General features: G+C 42.1%; 1 protein-coding gene across 5 annotated transcripts in view; it reads left to right on the top strand.

Annotated features, from left to right (window-relative positions):
• The first annotated feature begins 873 nt into the window (after positions 1–873).
• The window catches only part of LOC111852587 (probable E3 ubiquitin-protein ligase HERC1), a 63000-nt gene continuing 45135 nt past the window's right edge, over positions 874–18738 (top strand). For all 5 annotated transcript variants that reach the window (XM_072714628.1, XM_072714629.1, XM_072714626.1 and 2 more), the window contains exons 1-15: positions 874–1197; positions 4264–5234; positions 5703–5798; positions 6108–6290; positions 7271–7582; positions 8477–8573; positions 9080–9223; positions 9315–9442; positions 10154–10298; positions 10815–10986; positions 11854–11988; positions 12900–13065; positions 13658–13783; positions 14242–14448; positions 14668–14820. In XM_072714628.1, the coding sequence (XP_072570729.1) occupies positions 4299–5234; positions 5703–5798; positions 6108–6290; positions 7271–7582; positions 8477–8573; positions 9080–9223; positions 9315–9442; positions 10154–10298; positions 10815–10986; positions 11854–11988; positions 12900–13065; positions 13658–13783; positions 14242–14448; positions 14668–14820 (3000 nt within the window). In that variant the 5' untranslated portion in view covers positions 874–1197; positions 4264–4298. The remainder of the gene's footprint in view (positions 1198–4263; positions 5235–5702; positions 5799–6107; positions 6291–7270; positions 7583–8476; positions 8574–9079; positions 9224–9314; positions 9443–10153; positions 10299–10814; positions 10987–11853; positions 11989–12899; positions 13066–13657; positions 13784–14241; positions 14449–14667; positions 14821–18738) is intronic.

Genomic DNA, 18738 nt, shown 5'->3' with positions numbered 1-18738 from the left:
ACTAATTGCGCAATGTTAAAATAACCCTACCCATACTGTCTGTGTGCTGTTTGCTTCTCTTTGTGTTGTGTGGATTTTCTCTGGTTTCAGACACTCTCTGACATGTGAGTAGATGAATTGCCCAAAATGTGTGGATGTGTACTCTGTGGTGGACTGCCACATCCCATTCATGGTGTTCGTGTCCTGGGCTTACTGGGACAAGGCTCCCAGCCCTCTTTGACCCTGTACTTGATAAGCGATTTGAGGATGAATGATAAAATATTCACATTTGAATCTGTCAAACTGTAAAATGTATCCCTTTAAATTATTTGCTGTGTTTGCTAGAACCCTCACAAGGACAAATAGTTTGGAGGCTTGAAGAAAGAACAGAATTGTGTAAGAAAGAATGGACACCTCTTTGGGAGCAGTTTCTTTTCATGGCGCATATCCCTGGCATCTTAGGGCACAATGCGGGAGTACACTCTGGATGGAATGTCAGTCCATTGCAGGGCACATGCATGCATCCACAGTCATACTCTAATGGATATTTTAGAGACACATACAAACTCTTCATACACATAATGGAGATGGGATTCAAACCTACAACTCTATGGATATGAGGCGACAGTGCTATCTATCTCTGGGGATCTCCAGAGATGGCTAGCAGCTATAATACCATCAGTGTTCCCTGGGTCTGCCGGTTTGAATGCTGCAACATCATATTCATGCATTAAAGTGAGCTGTGTTCCATCTGTCGTAACGTCATGACATTAACCAAACATAGCATAACATTCACCACCTCCGCCCCCCCCCCCCACAGTATAACATTAAATACTCGCCCGGTTCAACGTCATGACGTTTGATCGTACGCAGCCCGACGTACAATGCGTGATGGGCTGTGTTGTTTTTCATGGCAACAGTCGGCAGAACAGTTGTGCCGTTTATAGCGCACTGAGTGCCACGCCGGTATGTCGTAATAATTTGACAGCCTTTTTCTTGTAATGATTAACATCTTTAAATGTCATCTTATCTCGTTAGTACAATATAATTATAATGCATATAGTTATTTATGGCATTCTAAAACGTCTTAGCAACTTGCTACAGTAGCTAACTAGCTTTCTAGTTTGCTGCCCAAAGTGTACTGTCAAAGGCTGCCAGCGGACAACCACCAGCAGTAACATTATCTCCACGCTGGATGTGAATAACACAAAAAGAGAGGTACGATACTATGATTTATTTCTTATTTATCGTTGTATGCATTTTTTGCAGCGATTGCTGTATTAAAAATTGTGGCACAGCGGTACCAATATGCATGGTAATTGTTCTGCTCGGTTATTTTATTCTGACGTACGTTGAGTAACCTCTACGGTAGATGGCTTATAATTTACTTCCATAATATATCTCGTATTATTTGTCTCTAATGAAATATTTGACAGAAGATCACAGGCCATCTTGACACTTATTTATTCTGCTATTAAATTAAATTGCAAAATCTGAAATATTCACGAAAAAAATTAGTATTAGTCCACCAATACAGAAATCAATGATGTCACCTAAGTCATGAATTTAGATATTAGGATATAAATTTTAAAATAGAAATTGCCTTCTCTGTGTTTTCAAAAATCAGTTCTTCAGACTGACATATGGTGGGTCTGTGGTTTGTTTAGTACGTGGAACGTGTAATGAAACTGAACCCAATCCATGACATTATGATTGAGAAATATACTGGATTTACACTTGGAAGGTTATCTTGGGTGTCACACATTGGCTGTCTCTGCAGGGCAGGTAATACTTGCCTAATGCTGATCAGAGTATAGGATGTTACATGTTCTGCTTTGTAGATAGAACGTCTGTACACTTGTCTTGGAAGTAGAGGGACATAGTAAATAATTAATTTTAATAGTATTTCTAAATTAAATGTTTTTCTAGGTAGTTGTTTGCAATAGCCTCCAAAATATCCACCTCATAGATGATGCACCTGTCCCTGCCTTGCAGATTTAGGGCTTTTAGCTGATTTAGTTAGGGATTTAGTTCTTTATCATTCACACTTGTCATCCTCATTTACATCTGCATTATAATACTATAATTTTATTCTTCTAGGAAAAGAATAACTTTAAAATAGCCCTCAGAATACCTCTGGTACATCTGAATGGATGGCAATGCTCAGTGACTTTGTGCTGACTACAGATCAGTGAATTTCCACAATTAAATTTATGTTTATGGATCCTGAAAGCAGTATTCATAAAACAAAATTAAAAGTCTCATTGTAGCTATTAACATTTTGTACCTGGTACCATTAAATCTGTTTCACTGTGGAATTTATTTAGTTTCATTCATAATTATCATACTGTAGCATTGGAACCATCAACAACAAACATGAGCAAATGTCTGGAAATTGCCGAACTGAAAATTGAGATAGATGAGATATTTTTGAAAGATTTTATTGATATATTTATATGTGGGTGTATTTTTCTGCTTTTTTGTTTTTCTAACTGTTATTTTTCTTTTTTACTACTGCAGGCATTCTTAAACCGTAGGGCGAATACAGGGCCAGTCATATATGTATATCATTCATACTGTAGGTTCCAGCATTGCATTGTGGGATTAAACAATTGGTGCTATCACATCAAGAAATCGTTTAGTTAGTTTAGAAGTGGTAAAATTGTTTCAGTATTGTATGTATTATTGCTTCCAAAACAACCAGTTTAGTTATTATATCTGGTAATTTAATATACGGTTTTGGAATAGAAATAAGTACAGCGTCGGTCACTGTTCAGCTTGATAGTTACTAGTATTTGCGTGTATTTTTAGTAACCTGTAACCTAAGCTATATTTATCGTTGGGCTTGCACATAAGTGAGTGTGTGACAGGTTGGAAAGGACTCTGAAAAATGAGTTGATGTTGCAACCTTAATACAAAATATAAAATATAAAATGTGCATGTCATTTGTCTAGCTGAAAATTGGTTATCATATTATATCTTATGGAAATCGTTTCGTTGCCTGGTTTTGGTTCCATTTTGAGATGCCTTGTCATGCAGTTGCCAACTCACAAATAAGTGTCTGTGAAATTTTATTGCGATTATATTGTAAATAAACATGATCCGTTTGTGACATCATTTGACAAGCCCATTAAATAAATGTTTCTAACTGAGAGTGTTAACACAAGGATAGGGGGAATTAAACAGAGAATATGATGTATAGCATGATCACATGAGCAGAGACAGTATTACAGTATTTATAAGTTAAAACAGCTTTGCCATCTCCATTAGTCCTTCACAGAGAGTTTCTTTCCATAATATTACTCACTCTAGTCTCTATACTCTTGAAACTTGATCATGTCATAAAAGCTTTTAAAAAATGTATCATGGCAGAATGGGTGTAAATACTCAGTAAGCTACACATCAGGTAGCTAATATTCATTGTATTTTGTAAAAGTGGTTCTGTTCATGTACAGATACATTGAGAAGATGGTTCTTAAAATGACTTTGACTAGAACTAATGATGGGAGTTTAATCACTGAGACTTGAGGTTATTTCTGCTGATTATTGCGTAATGATGCCCCAGCGTGAAAGGCTAAGCGACCAAAGCTGGCACTTGCTGAAGAAGACTAACTTCTGAGACTCTGCCCTTATTTTAATTAATAATGGTTGGAGGAAAGGTTTCTATTCTGTCCAGACACTTTCTAAAATTTACCTGTAATCTTTAACATATTTAGCACATGCTTTTGTCTAAAGCGATGTGTGTGTGAGGCAAATTAGGAAAAAAAAAATCTGAAAATGATAAAAATGCTGCTTTTCCCCTGTTTTTGAATGTTAACAGTGTAGAACTAGGGATCCCATTTAGCACTGTGATAAATATGATTTCAGTTATTTATTTGTCAAAAACTTATTATATTTCTCAGGGAACTTGTTGCCCCGAAACACATGAAGCCACTACTTCTGTATATCTGTTTGAGCTTAAACACTGAAAACGCCAACAGCTTTAAAAGTTTTAGCCTTTAGAAAATATTCTTCTGATACATCTTCGTCTAATTTGTGGGGTTACCATTATTTACGCTCTCATTTAACATTACCCTTAATATGCATATGCTGTCTATGATTACAATTGCTCTCTCTCTCTTTATGATGTCCCCAAGAGAGGCAGAAATTGCCTAGAGAGCACTTTATGTATTAGATTTTGACTATTGCCATTGATGTTAGAGTATCCCAGGAACATTGTGTTTTGCCTTCTATGCGCCTCCTTAGAAAAGCCCTTAATAATGCTTTTGTTATATATCCTGACAGCCCTCCCCTGCTGTGCTACATGATAATGATTAGAAATGGTACCTTGCCAGACCCATGTAATGCTGAAGTGGCAGGAGCACCTGAACAGCTCCTGGGCGGCGGAGGACAGCGTCCTGGCCGCCACCAGACCCGGAGCCGCCGCCCTCTATTCCAAGCTCCTTCAGAATAAGGAGGTGGTGGGATTGGCTCAGCCTGTGCAGGACCTGATTGGCCCCAGGCTGCCAGACTTTCAGTATGAGTCCAACGCCCTGGATGAACGGGAGGGGTACCTGCTGGCGCTCTTGCACAGCCAGCGCTGCCTGGCCCAGCGCATGTTGACCCGCACGCCCTACGCCGTCTCTCTGCACCACCGGCTTGTGGTTCTTCAGCGCATCTACTTTGCCCTGCACAGCAAATACCACAACCGCTTTCACGCTCCGCCTCCACCCCAGGCCACGACCAGCGCCGAGTCTGGGGTCCTGGAACCTGCCTCAGAACCCTGGATGCCCGGGTCGAGAGTCAAGTCTGGCACCGACGTCCTTATTGAGATGGGCGTCAGGACAGGCCTCAGCCTGCTTTTTGCTCTTTTGCAACAGAACTGGCACCAGGCCCGGCTGGACCCCAGCCTGGGCCTGTGCAACGATGTGCTGACCACTGCGTCCTCCGTCTTGTCTTCACTGCCCCCGCTATCCCTGGCGAACGAGAACAAGATCCCTCCCGTGGGCCTGGATTGCCTGACGCAGGTGGCAGACTTCCTGAAGCGGACGTCCGTGAGCGGCATGGGAGCGGACCGGGCGGGCCGCCGGCTGGCTCTGGAGCTCTTGCTTGGCCTAGCGGTGCAGAGAGGATCCCTGCGTTTCATGCTGGAGTGGATAGAGGTGGCGCTAGCGGCCTCGGCCTTTGCCTGCTCGGAGTCATCGGAGCCCCTGGCTGAAGCTGGGATCGGGCACGAGGTCATTCTTCAGACGCTGGTCCAAATGAGGCAGTACGCGGTATGTATTGTTTCTGCCATTTTCGTAGTGAGTATAATGTGGAGTTTCTGGCTGGTTCTGTTGCAGATAATCAGTGTGTTGGTTATGCTGATTGATTCTAGGCGTCCTAATGATTAGTAATATCTATAAATAAATAATTAGATGGATGGATGGATATTAGACTAACTGGGGTTTGATTTGTCCATTGAGTATGATTGTGTGTTTGCCATGCAATAGACTGGCATCCTGTCCAGGTTGTGCCTCAGCCTTCTGCCTGGGATAGGCCTCACCCCCCCAGCCCCACCCCCCATGAGCATTTGTCCTTGTAGAGATATCCTTGGGAGAAGACCTTCAGCACTACATGTTTTTATTTAATGTGGATATTAATACACCAATGTAATAAATAGTTGACCTTGTTAATTAGTAGACTTTGAAATGACTATTAATGCATTCTTAATGAAATGTAGATAAAGGGTTTGTCTCTATCAGGGTTTCCGTGGTGATTCAGGGAACATTCAGTTGCCAAAAAAGGATGCGGACGGACACTGCAGTCTCACTCATGCAACTCTGAGTCTCTTTGAGGAGGTTGGTGATTTATTTATTTTTTTTATGTCACAACCTTAATGCACTTTGTAACGTGCCTTTAGTCCATCCTTTGTATCATGAATGTCTCTATAATACTCGTGATTCAAAAACAGGACATTATTCAGTATCTACATGCAAATTCGCAGTTTGATACTAACTAATGGATATTGTAATGTCTTTAGCAGACGTCAGAAACTGTGAAAGTCAGTGGACTTGCAGTGTCGGATCAGTATCTTGTGTAACTGTCGTGAGACACTTTTTGGAGGAAATGCAACTGTGGTGTGATGTTTTTATATTTCTGTCTTTTAGATCTGTAACCTCGCTTCCAACTGCCTGTGCTGCTGCAGCACAGGCTCCTCTTCGCCTGGCGTGGAGACGGACGCCATCATGGTGTACGTGTGGGGTAGCAACAGCAGTCACCAGCTAGCAGAGGGCACGCTGGAGAAGATCTTGCAACCGAAGCTGGCACAGGGCTTTAATGATGCCCAAATGGTGTGGGCACCACTCGCGCCGCGCCACGGAATTCAGAGTGTCGTGCTCATGCTGTGCTAACTAGCTATGGCGAGGCTCAAAGGGAGAAAAATGTTTGTCATATGTCCTGACTATTACTGGGTCTTTCCCAATAACAATAACAGCTCTTTCAGCTGGTCGAAATCGGAAACCCTGCTTGCGCTGCACCACTTATCAAATAACGCCGCTTTCTTGCGTGCCAACTCTACGTGGGTTTGACTGGCGGATTTACTGAGTTTTCTGAAATTTTGGGGAACAAACCTCCTGCTTGTGGAGTCGTACCTGGTGTGGGTACCTTACGCGGAAGAGGCACCGGTTTTTGTTCACTCATGCTCAACCGCCGTAACTCCAGCTCTTTATCAGCCTCGACTTCCGCAGCCCAGAGACGGAGAAGCTGAGCCTGGTACTCCTGCCATTTAATCTCCAGGTCAAGCTCCCGTAGCTTGATTGTAAGCAAAAGGTCCTCCCTGGTTGAGCGCGGATCTCCAAGATCCATGTGGTGTCCAACCCCTAGATCGTCGCTGCTGGCCTCCGCTGCAGCAGACAACCGAACCGGGGTGGCAGCAACACTCGGGGACCCACCCAACTCAGGCAGAATACCTTCCCGAATCAGCTCGTCGAGCAGAATCTGCTTAATAACCCGCTTAGAAGCCTCAGCGGGAACCACAACATTAAAGAACTCTGCAATTTTTAGCAGATCATCCTTACGACACTTATCAAATCGTTCGAGTGTGGGGTAGAGGGTGAAAGCGATGAGGTCAAACTGGGCCATTACTAACACTACCACAAGACCCCCCCCCGCCACAAAAAAAATCCGCCAGACAAACACGAAAAGGAAAGAAAGTCTAGGGTTGGAGCCTAACAGCGTGGAAGAGAAGGAGGGAATGGGAATGATGTGTTTTGAGAATGTTACTTGAGACTCTTATCATTTTGTGACACTCTCGTGTCCTTTCTCTTTCGAGATCGAAGCAGGTCAGTACTGTACGTTCTCCGTGTCAGCAGACGGCTCAATCAAAGCCTGCGGGAAGGGCAGCTACGGGAGACTTGGCCTCGGTGACTCCAACAATCAGTCCGTGCCGAAGAAACTGGTCCTGGAGCCGCCCCGCATCATGCGCAAGGTGTCCTCCTCCAAGGGCTCTGATGGTCACACGCTGGCTGTGACAGGGGACGGCGAGGTCTTCAGTTGGGGCGATGGCGATTATGGCAAACTGGGCCATGGAAACAGTGCCACTCAAAAATACCCCAAAATAATCCAAGGCCCATTACTGGGAAAGGTGAGTATGAAGAAGAGGCATATAACTGCTGTCTGTTATGACTGGCCAGGTAATTATACTTACACTAAATGGACAAAAGTGTTGGGACTTCAGTTGTCCAGCATCTCACTCTGAATCAAAGGGTATTAATATGAAGTTGACTAACCCTTAGTTGCTATAATAGCCTGTACTCTTCTGGGAAGGCTTTCCATTAGATACTGGGACATTGCTGGTGGGATTTGTGGCCATTCTGGTTGGGTATTGACGCTGGGAGATCAGGTCTGGTTCTGTGAGCTTGTGTGGCCCCCACCTTGTAGCTTAACTTGCTCCCAGATGTTTCTACTTCACAATCACTTCACTTGCGGTTGACCAGGGCAGCTCTAGCAGGACAGAAATGTGGAGAATCAATCTTCATGGAAAGGTGTCCAATGGTGGTACTAGGCTGACTAACCTCTTCTGTATGACAACCAGTTCTGCTGCTATTATCTGATGCTGTAGGGTGCCTGACTGTGTGCTTAATTATACACATGTATGTCAGCAGTGGGTGTGGCTTATGTGGCCCATTCCTGTGGTTACTACAGGTGTCCCAATACTTTTGTCCTTATAGTGTAAGTGGTGTTGAGGTGGTCTGTGGTTTTGCAGCTTATACCCAAGATCAGAATGTCATTGGTTCAGATTTTGTGGTTGGTAGCGTATTCCCACCATTGAGCCCTGGAGCGAGGCCCCTAACCTCAGTCGCTCCTGGGATGCTACCTGATCAGGCTCTCCGATTCTAACTTGAATGTTGCTTTGGCCAAAAGTGACCACTAAATAAATAAAGTGGCTCTTTTTGTGTATTGCATGTGCGGTATGTGGTGTTTGTTAAAGATGGTGCTTTATCTCCAAGACCTTCACTGCTACTGTTCCTCCTCAAAGGTGGTGGTTTGTGTCTCAGCTGGCTACAGACACAGCGCTGCAGTGACTAACGATGGAGAACTGTACACCTGGGGGGAGGGGGACTTTGGCAGGCTGGGTAAGTGCTGCCTCTCTGCCCCCCTGAGCTGTACAGAAGTTTATATTGTTACTGTACATGCATAAAACATTTTTTATTACTAATAAAACATTGTTACAGTTATGTATTGGTTACAAATGTATTGGTTTTACGACAAAAATCTTTATGTTATTTGTTTACACACACACACACACACACACACACACACACACATACACACATGTCTCTGTGGAAGATTTGTGCAGGTATGTTAAACATTCCTTGTCAATGGACTTTTGCTACTGTATGAAATCAGTAAATTTGCAACATTATTAAAGCGTCCCAAGACTTTCTGTGAGCACTGTATATTAATAATTTAATTGATAAAATTAGCAATAGAAAGATGGATTGGTGGATAGACAGACAGACTTTATTAATTCCCGGTAATAAGGAAGCGCTACATTAAAAATGGATTGATGTTTGACTAATTAAAATTTAGCAGTAAGGCGGCTAAAGCTGAGGGTTTGACTTTTGAGCTTTTGGTTCAGGTCACAGTGACAGCCACAGCAGGAACGTCCCCACTCTGGTGAAGGACATCAGCGGCGTGGGCCAGGTGGCCTGTGGCAGCTCCCACACCGTGGCGGTGGCCCAGGACGGGCGCACCGTGTGGTCATTTGGAGGGGGGGACAACGGTGGGTGTGCCGAAGCCACGCTGCTACTGCGTGCTAGCTGGCGTATGCGGCATGCTCACTCAGAGACTGTTCCTCCTCACCTGTGCGGCAGGTAAACTCGGCCATGGGGATACGAATCGTGTGTACAGGCCAAAGGTGATCGAGGCTCTGCACGGGTTCATCATCCGGAAGGTTTGTGCTGGGAGCCAGTCGTCTTTGGCTCTCACCTCTGCAGGACAGGTGGGCACAGAACCAGAGCATCGTTCAATAATAATGCAAGCAGAGAAATTTGGAATACAAAAAAAAAAAAACTTGAGACACACTAATCCTGCTTTTATATGATGCAGTGTTTTATCAGTATATATGTGGTTGTATGCATGCATACAGGGAGGGTGAACAAAATATTGGACACGCATCAACTCCAGCTGTGTGAAACTCACAATGTATAGTTTTTATTACAACTTTGTTATAGTTATATGATTCTCTTCAGTATATTTAGACTGTACTTCTGTGGTGTTTTTACTAAAAACTGACGTATGCTGGCCTGCAGCTTCTGCTCCTCTTTGTCCATGTTTGGCATGTACTGTTGTGATTTTTTTCGAGACATTTGCCCTTGACACGTTGAATTATTTTGCAGTTGTGGTGACCAGTGCACCTGTAATTTAGGCACTGACTTGTACGCCTCTCATGAACTTGAAGTTGCGTCATGTTTTGAAAACTCACGTTAGACCTATTTTTTAAAGGCCAAATTGGCATCCGACCTCATATGACTCACCTTTGTAACTATCTTCATAATTTCAATTTAGTTGCTTCAAAGGTAGTCTTTTTTTAATGTGGTGTTTCTGCTATTTTGTTGACTGCCTGTATTTACACATGTACACATGTAAGGGCCAAAATTCAGTTTTATTTCTCAGAATTCTATTTATTGAGCCATGGTGTACTCTCCTCTAGGTGTTTGCATGGGGCTGTGGCTCGTGTTTGGGGTTGGGATCTTCCGAAACGACGTTGCTGAGACCGAGGGTCATCGAAGAGCTCATTGTGACCAAGATCATCGACATTTCCTGTGGTGACAGTCACTGTCTTGCCCTTTCACATGGTGAGAGAAATCCCTTTGATTTTCTAGTCCTTATGTTTTTCTGTCTGCTAAACGCCGATAGCAGGAAGTGATAATTGCTTTGTGGTACATGTCCTTTGAACCAAAAAAGAAAGCAAACACAGAATCTCTTAATTTATGATGACTTTGGAAGAATGTTCACTGTCAAATTTACTGCATGTGAATGTCTTTATCTTTATCTTGTATTATAGCTAGTTGTCAAGATTTTTGTTACAACTCGGTTGAAGATAGAGTGGGATAAAATATGTCTAATTCTTTGATGAACATTTATATATATTTTGTCCAATTGAGCTTCAATGAGTCATTGCATAATAAGTAATTAACACAGCAGTTTCCCAGCATTTTACTTGAGTTTCAAGAATGTTTTAATTTGGAAACTTCTGATTTTGGAAATCTGAAGACAATTACTTAGCTGTGCAGTCTTTTAAGGAAAAACATTTAGCTTAATTTGGAATCACTTCTGGGCTACTGCTAATATTTCTTTTGCTCATCTTGTAGAAAATGAAGTGTACGCTTGGGGCAACAATGCCATGGGTCAGTGTGGCCAGGGTCACACCTCCACACCAGTCAACAAGCCCAAGAAGGTGATTGGTTTGGAGGGCGTGTCGATTCAGCAAATCACAGCCGGGACCTCGCACAGCCTGGCCTGGACTGCAGTACCTACAGACAGGTATGTTTGCTGCTTAGTTTTAACAAAATACATGCAAGCTGAAAACAATATAAATTTTTTATGCCGGTATTTTCAGCTACACCGTATGGCCAAAAGTGTATGGACAGCCTAGTTAATTAGAGGAATTTGTCTAATTAATTCACACCCATTGCTGATAAGAGTGTAATTAAGCACATAGTAAAGCAATCTCTTGCAAGAAACCGTAGCAACAAAATGGGTGGTTGTACAGAAGAGGTTAGTGACTTTCTGCTTGGCACCGTTGGAGGACACCATCCTTCCAGTAAGTCAGTTTGCCACATTTCGGCCCTGCTAGTGAAGTGATTGTGAAGGTGAAAGGATCTGGGATCAAATTCATTTGCAAAGTGGCCACACAGTCTCTAGAGAAAGGGACCTGATAGCCCAACATCGATACCCAACCTGAATGGCAGACACACGCCCACCCATTCAACCATAAAGGGAAAAATATTTGTGTTCTTCCATGTTATTGTTTGCTCTTCTATTTGCAGCACTACCTGTAAGAATCAATCCATTTTTATGCTTGTTTTTGAGTCTAGTTGCCAGATATTGGACAAGCTGGTGTCCACACACCTTTGTCCATATAGTGTTGTCGCAAATACATTTCTGAATCCCTTCCATTCATCAGCCAAACTCAGTACTAACAGTCTCAGGTGACGTTTTACTGATGTTCGGCTGATTGATGTGCCATCAACCGCAGATATTTGTTGTACATGCAGCAAGTGTTGTGCTGTTATGACATAGATCTTACTCTGGCCTACGGATTAATTTGCACTGTCTTCATTTTGAAAATCCATTCGCAGCTCAGTCTTCAGTTCTGTTGTTCAGTTCTTGTCGTCTTTGGTTTCACAGGCAGCTGGTGGCTTGGCACAGACCTTTCTGTGTCGATCTTGAGGAAAGCACCTTCACTTACCTGCGCAGTTTCTTAGAGCGTTACTCTGAAGACATAAGCTCCGACACCCCCCCCACACCCTTCCCCTCAAAGAGGTATACTACAGTGCTTATACATATACAGTGCTTATATATATACAGTGCTTATACATATACAGTGCTTATACATATACAGTGCTTATATATATACAGTGCTTATACATAAGAACATAAGAACATAAGAAATTTACAAACGAGAGGAGGCCATTCGGCCCATCAAGCTATACAGTGCTTATATATATATACAGTGCTTATACATATACAGTGCTTATATATATACAGTGCTTATATATATACAGTGCTTATACATATACAGTGCTTATATATACAGTGCTTATACATATACAGTGCTTATACATATTTACCCAATTCAAGGGTCTTTTTGTTGTTTTCTTCCTCAGACTTTAGTTTGGACTTACTGTAATAACTTTGTACATTTTAATACCTGTTAACCAAACTAGTATTTTCCTGTTTTATTTTAAAGCACTTTCGTAGCATTTTTAATTCTAATAACTTAAACTGTTAACCAAGTACATTTTTAGTGTTTTAAAATACTTTCGGAGTATATATTCTGTCAAATTTTGTTTATGTCCATGAAGTTTCTGTTAAGCATTAAAATCAAACACATAATTTTCAATTCCATTTAATGCGATAAGATCAAAAAATAGCCAAACGGTATTTTTTATTTTTTAACCTGTCAACGTAAGAAAAAACATAATAAGGCTCCAGGGAAGTAAGGAAGGTTCTAGTCCCCTGTCTTATCTCCATGCTGCAGTGGCATATACTGTAAATCCCACCGAATCTACCTTATTGTTTAGTTGCTATGCACATAATATCAGAACCATGCAGTACAAACTGTACCACAGATGGATAATGTCTGCAGAATATACGCTTTTATGCTTTTAAGCACCCTGTTCCTGTGCGGCGTGCAGTTCATTCGGCTGCTGTGTGATCCCTATGCTGTTTAGGGAGCTTCACCAGTTCCTCCTCCTCTGCATGAAGCTGCTGTCTGTGCACCTTTCTTTGGCCCATGCGGGCGGCACGGGGGCTGCAGTCTTGGGCTCCCAGGGAAGACCCCTCCGAAACCTGCTCTTCCGGCTTATTGACTCCAGCATTCCCGATTCCATACAGCAGGTATGGTAAAATATAGTTGCATTCTCTCTTGCCGTGCAAATCGGTGCTCATCTGCTGGCAATCTCAGACTAGCTTTTGTGCTTTGGTGGCTGATTCTAACAGGAACCTCCAGAGGGATCTCATAGCATCGTTTCGTATTTCGTATCTTCAGTCGTCTTTATTTGCTCGCCCAGTGTTGTGGGATAAGAGAGGCTGTACTCTGTTGGCAATGGAGATCAAGTAGAGGATGGTACAGGGGGGAGAAGTGTGTATATTTGCATTTATATGGCACTATTACACAAAGTGACTTACAGTAGATGGAAGGGGTACAATTTATGTGTGCTTGGGATTTGAACCTATGACATTTGCATTATTAGCACAGTGCTCTGCTTGTTGAGTTATAGGAGCCCTATATATTAGGTAATATAAATGGTTATGTCATAAATTTACCTTTCTCTTTAACATTTAATGGTTTGTAAAGGAAAATTTTAATGGAAAACCATAAAATTAATATTTGAAGGTATTTGCTGGGTGAGTGTTCCACGTGTGGTTTGTGCATCTGTATGCTGATTTATATGAGAGTCAGTATGTCACCAGAGCATGTCTTCTGCAGGCTGTCATGAGTACACTGTCCATGGGGGCGTCCTTGCTGCTGCCCCCTCTCAGGGAGAGGACCGAGCTCCTCCACTCTCTTCTACCTCAGGGCCCTGAGAGCTGGGAGAACCTCTCAAAGGGCCAGGTGATAAAGACGCCCCCTTCAGGCTAGTGGTGTGCATTGTGTTAGCAGTACACAGAAGCTGAATTTAAAAGATACTTAAAAAAAGGCAAATCAACTGAGGAACTGTTTCTTTAAACCATGGATTTTACCTTCCGTTTGTCAATTAATTCACTAACCATGTGTTTTAATGTGTGTTTCTCAATCAATCAATCAATAAGTCAGTCAATCAAGTTAAAGTGGTAGTGAGGAATGAAAAGAGTTGGCAGCCATTTTGTTTCAGTATAAAGGAAGCATATAAGAAAATGAAACAGCATTATGTCTTAGAAAGGGGTTGATGGTTGGACATATAGGTCTAGGTGTGTAGTCTGAGACCATGACATTGATGAATAACCTGTTTGTGTCATCAGTAAGTAGGCATACATGAATGAATATGTGCTAATTTAACAGACTGACGCAGGAGTGTCTCTGCAATGTTCCAGCGCTTGCAGTTGGACATGGTTCTAAGCAGCCTTCAGGAGCAGTCACATGTAGCATCACTGCTGGGCTACAGCTCTCCGGGGGAATTTACCGGTGGACTCGTGGCTCCTCAAGGTGACCGATCTTCAGGCAGCCCAGACACACACGACCACTTACACCTGGCTGAAGTTCTGCTCAAGACTCTACTACTCAGCATTGGCTTCTACACGGTCAGTGTTTGAAAATGCATAACTCATCAAACAACCGTTGCCCCTACTTTGTGCGTGTACTTTGCATTTGACTTGGAAGATTGAAAGATTGGTTATTTTTTTAATCCTGAACCCACTAAATTCTACTTTATGAGTGGTTATTGTGCGGATTGCAAACCTTCCCGACCCACACTCTCTTTCCGCTGACAATGTCAATGGGCCCTTTGACTGTTGTTTCAGGAGCGTGCTTTTGGTGAGCTTGAGAAGAACAGCGACAAGCAGCAGTTAAGCCAAGCACAAAGCCAAACGGAGCCTCCGTCTCACTTCCATCACCTTCTGTCAGCCATGCATAAACACCTGCTAGCTCACTGCTACATCCACACCAGTACCAAGGTATGATTGCAGCATCTGTTGCTTTTTCATCAGCATCATTTCTTCCTGTGAAAGAGAACAAAAAAATCCAATGAATCTCCGTTTTGGGGAGCGAATTATCCCAAACTATTGATAAATTCAACAGGAACAAGATCTAGCTTGTTATTCTCAGTATAACAGTGGTGTTATGTTTTGCAACTGTATGTCATATTATTACACTATATGTATCCCATTCAGTATATGTGTATCTCCAGTGCTTAAGTTGTGCTGGACCCTGCCGGAACTCGTTCCGGGACCCCTCTGTTTTTTGACTGTCTACCTGCATTTTCGCGGATCGAGCCCTCTGGTTAAAAAGACCAAAAATGTTAAATAATAATAAAAAAAAAAAACCTAAGTATGTATTTTAATTTACAAATGTAATTTTCACGCAATTTCATATACTTTACTAGTTTTATCCTTAAGCATGCATAGCATGTTTTCAGCATCGTGTTTTATACGCATTCCGGGACCTGCAACAGCCTCGTCACCCCTCCTCTCTCGTGAGCCCTTCGTGTTCTAGCACCTTCTGATTTACAAGTTATGCACTGTGTACCCCATTTAATAAATGTGTATCCCATATGATACATATAATGGGGTTGTTCAATTGTGTACAGTCTCTGGAATGCAGTCACTTTTTCTCTCTATGACATTGTGTGTATGAGATATAAGCATTTTTTTTGTCAGTGGATTCAAGTGAAGCCACTTAGCAGTAGTGTTGATTATTTGGCAATACACTGAAAGCTGTATATCAATCAGAGCCTGAGAAATGTCCCGGCATAATCAAGGGCTGCGATCTGAACTATCAGTCTCTGTCTGCATGCAATTCAAGCTTGGAGAGCGAAAAGGACACTGAACACTGCTCTTTACTATAGTAATTGCACATAATCTGTAAAAAAAATAAAATAGAGAAAAGTACGGCTACCGAAACAATAAAACACCCTGAAGTTGACAGTGATTCCAATACAGAATCAGAAAGCAAGTGTTCTTTTGACCTGGATGAAGACTATGCCTTTATGGAAGGAATGGATCCTGTTCTTGATCGGTATGTATAAATATATTGTTTTATCTGCATGTGAGATCAAATAATTTTATATACATATTTTACAGTGATATTAAAATAGCTCTGCTAATTGAATGGTGGATGTATTTTTCATTCACAAATTATCAAACAAAAATATAAATATACAAATCAGAAAAAAATTTGACATTTTAATGCAGTGTAATGTTTTATAGTTACACATGTGAAATGTCTCACCTTTTTTCATTTTTACAGTCAGGAGAGTGATTTTATACAAAGAAAAACAGCCTGTCTGCCTCCACCCCCACAGCAGGACAGTGAACACCTAAAGCCTCTCTGTCTGGGAAACAAACTACCCCCTTTATTTTAAAAGGGTAACGTGCTCCATCAAAGACAGCATCAGGCGCACAGTCAAGTGGGAGAGATTCTGTGACAGCGGACCTGTCCTCTGCTGGTCTCAACTAAAGGGGAATCCAGGTGTGCAGCTCATAAGGACCGAAGATTGCCCCCCCCCCCCCCTCATTCCAGATAAAAGCAATTGTGGACGATTAGACATGCCGAGGGAAGAGTACAAGCTGGGGGAAAAAATCCAGTGGCTTCCTCTCACCATGAACTAACTGTATGCTTTCACTGCCCTTCTTATGTGCCTTTTTCAAACTGAATACGACTGCTTACTAATTGGTTGAAAAACTGCCTGCAAAATGTAGTCTTTCTGTGCCGTGGGATATCCAGGGACAGATTTTGGATCGCATGGAACCTTCATCTTTCTGACCCAGACACGGATCTGGAGAAAACACAAAGAAAGGGGACGTGAGACTATGACCGGCCCTGCAAAATCAAGCCCTTCTATAAAGATATTGTTTCGTCCTGCATCATACATTTTCATCCCAATAGACATCTAGCAGTGGATGAAAGGATTGTGCTCACCAAGGCTCATATAGCACTCGAGCAGAACATGAAGGACAGGTCCAGTAAATGGGGTAGCAGGCCTCTTGTGATGGCAGATTCTGGGCCTGGGAAACCGCCATGGCAGCTGGCAAAGTACTGGCCAATGACTGCCCATGCTTGCCAGGAGATACAAACAGTACATGGATGATTTTTACACCAGTCCAACCCTTTTTGCTGACCTGTAGAGTGCACAGCGTCTTACCTGTTGGACAATTAACACAAGCTGACTGGGCTTTCCACAGACACAGTGTGGAACCTGTAGGGGTGTTAAAAACGATTATTTTGATCGTCGATTAATCATATGATCAATTGATTTAGCTAGTTGTTAAACAAATGTAAACACATTGTAGAGAATCTCTATTAAAGGTGACAAAGTGGCACAGAATCAAAGCCAGAAGTCCCAGATAATTTTCTCACTATGTCAGTATACTTTACTATAGTATACCACGTTACTTTAATACCGCCCAAGCCTAGTAACAACTTTAACAACTGTTCCTAGAAGTTTACCTCTTTCAGTACACTGCTTGTGTTTGTGTTTGTTGCAATACATCTGCCTTCTGTTGGTCAGGTAGAATATAATTCCTGTTCACATGGGTCTGACACATGGCATCTGCGCCCATGGACAAATGCAGTATGTACACAAGAGTCTATGCACGCATATGCAGTAAAGGCATGTGGAAAAGGGAAGTATGAACTAGGCTTAACACACCGACGTTAAGGTTGCTAGGTGATAATGTCATACGCAATTTACGCAGCAAACCGCAAAAATGCAACCGATCAATGACAAAATCTGGCAACTATTTTTATTACCTATTATTGTTATCGATTAGTTGTTGCAGCCCTGGTACCCTGCCAAAAATGTGCAGAGTGTCTCAATGAGCTGGATTAGTGATGGGAGCGGCCTCTTCGTGAGGCGGAAGGACACCTGGGAGGTGGCGACGTGTTCCACTATTCCCAAAGCCTGTAACAGTGACGAGGTGAATAGGAGGATCAAAGAGGATGGTGTTTGCCATATAAGGCAGGTCCCCAGCCCAGCACTGGTCAGGGACTACTACAAAAATATGGGAGGTGTGAATGTTTCAGATGCATCATAGGATATTAAAATGTTCTACCATTTTGTGGACATTTTGGACATCTTCACACTGCTCAAGGTGCTGGCTGTGGCATGTGGGCAGATCGTTATTGCACAGAAGCAGTTCAGGCACTCTTGTGTCTGTTTGGCCAAGATGAATACCCCGGCATGACCTTTAGAGTCCCCATGAAGTGCCGAAGTCTGCTCTCCACACTTCTACGCTTGGGATAGCACTGCTGATAGAGGAGTTTGTGAGCTCTGCCAAAGGAACGGTCAAAAAGTAAAGAGTCCGTCCCTGTGTACTGTGTGAGGTGCCAAGCGTCACTGCATCTGCTGCCAAAAACGGAATTGCTTCTCGCAGTAGGACAATGATGGACTGCATCTTTGAGTTATATTTTACTTAGTTTAGATTCATATCATTGTATATAGATATATTTAAATTATTTTATATTTTTAAAGTTTACGTTTATATATATTTGCACCAGTTTTACTTTACATATGTGTGAATGAGTAATAAATCCATAACAAACTGTTCTGAGTGTCTTTATTAATTTGTATATGAAGTATGCAAGTAAAAAGAATATTTTTTTTATTGCGAGTGAAAAATGTTCTATATTGTAAATGAAGGTAGTGTTTTGCATTATGGAGACATATGGCATCTGTTATTTTGCCAAAAATATTATTTGGTGTAATTTATTAATCCATATACATATATGGAAATGTATAAGGCAAGTCCATAGCCATAAGATAAGACTTCATGCAGACTTCAGTTGCAGAACGCTTGTTTGAGGCTTGTTTTTTGGCTACTTTAACATGTGTCCTTCTAGACTCTTTGAAAATAAATTTTCTTGCATAAAAGCCT

The sequence above is a fragment of the Paramormyrops kingsleyae genome, chromosome 7 (assembly GCF_048594095.1).
Source record: "Paramormyrops kingsleyae isolate MSU_618 chromosome 7, PKINGS_0.4, whole genome shotgun sequence".
Lineage (NCBI taxonomy): Eukaryota > Metazoa > Chordata > Actinopteri > Osteoglossiformes > Mormyridae > Paramormyrops > Paramormyrops kingsleyae.
This window is presented reverse-complemented; position numbering and strand designations above follow the sequence as displayed.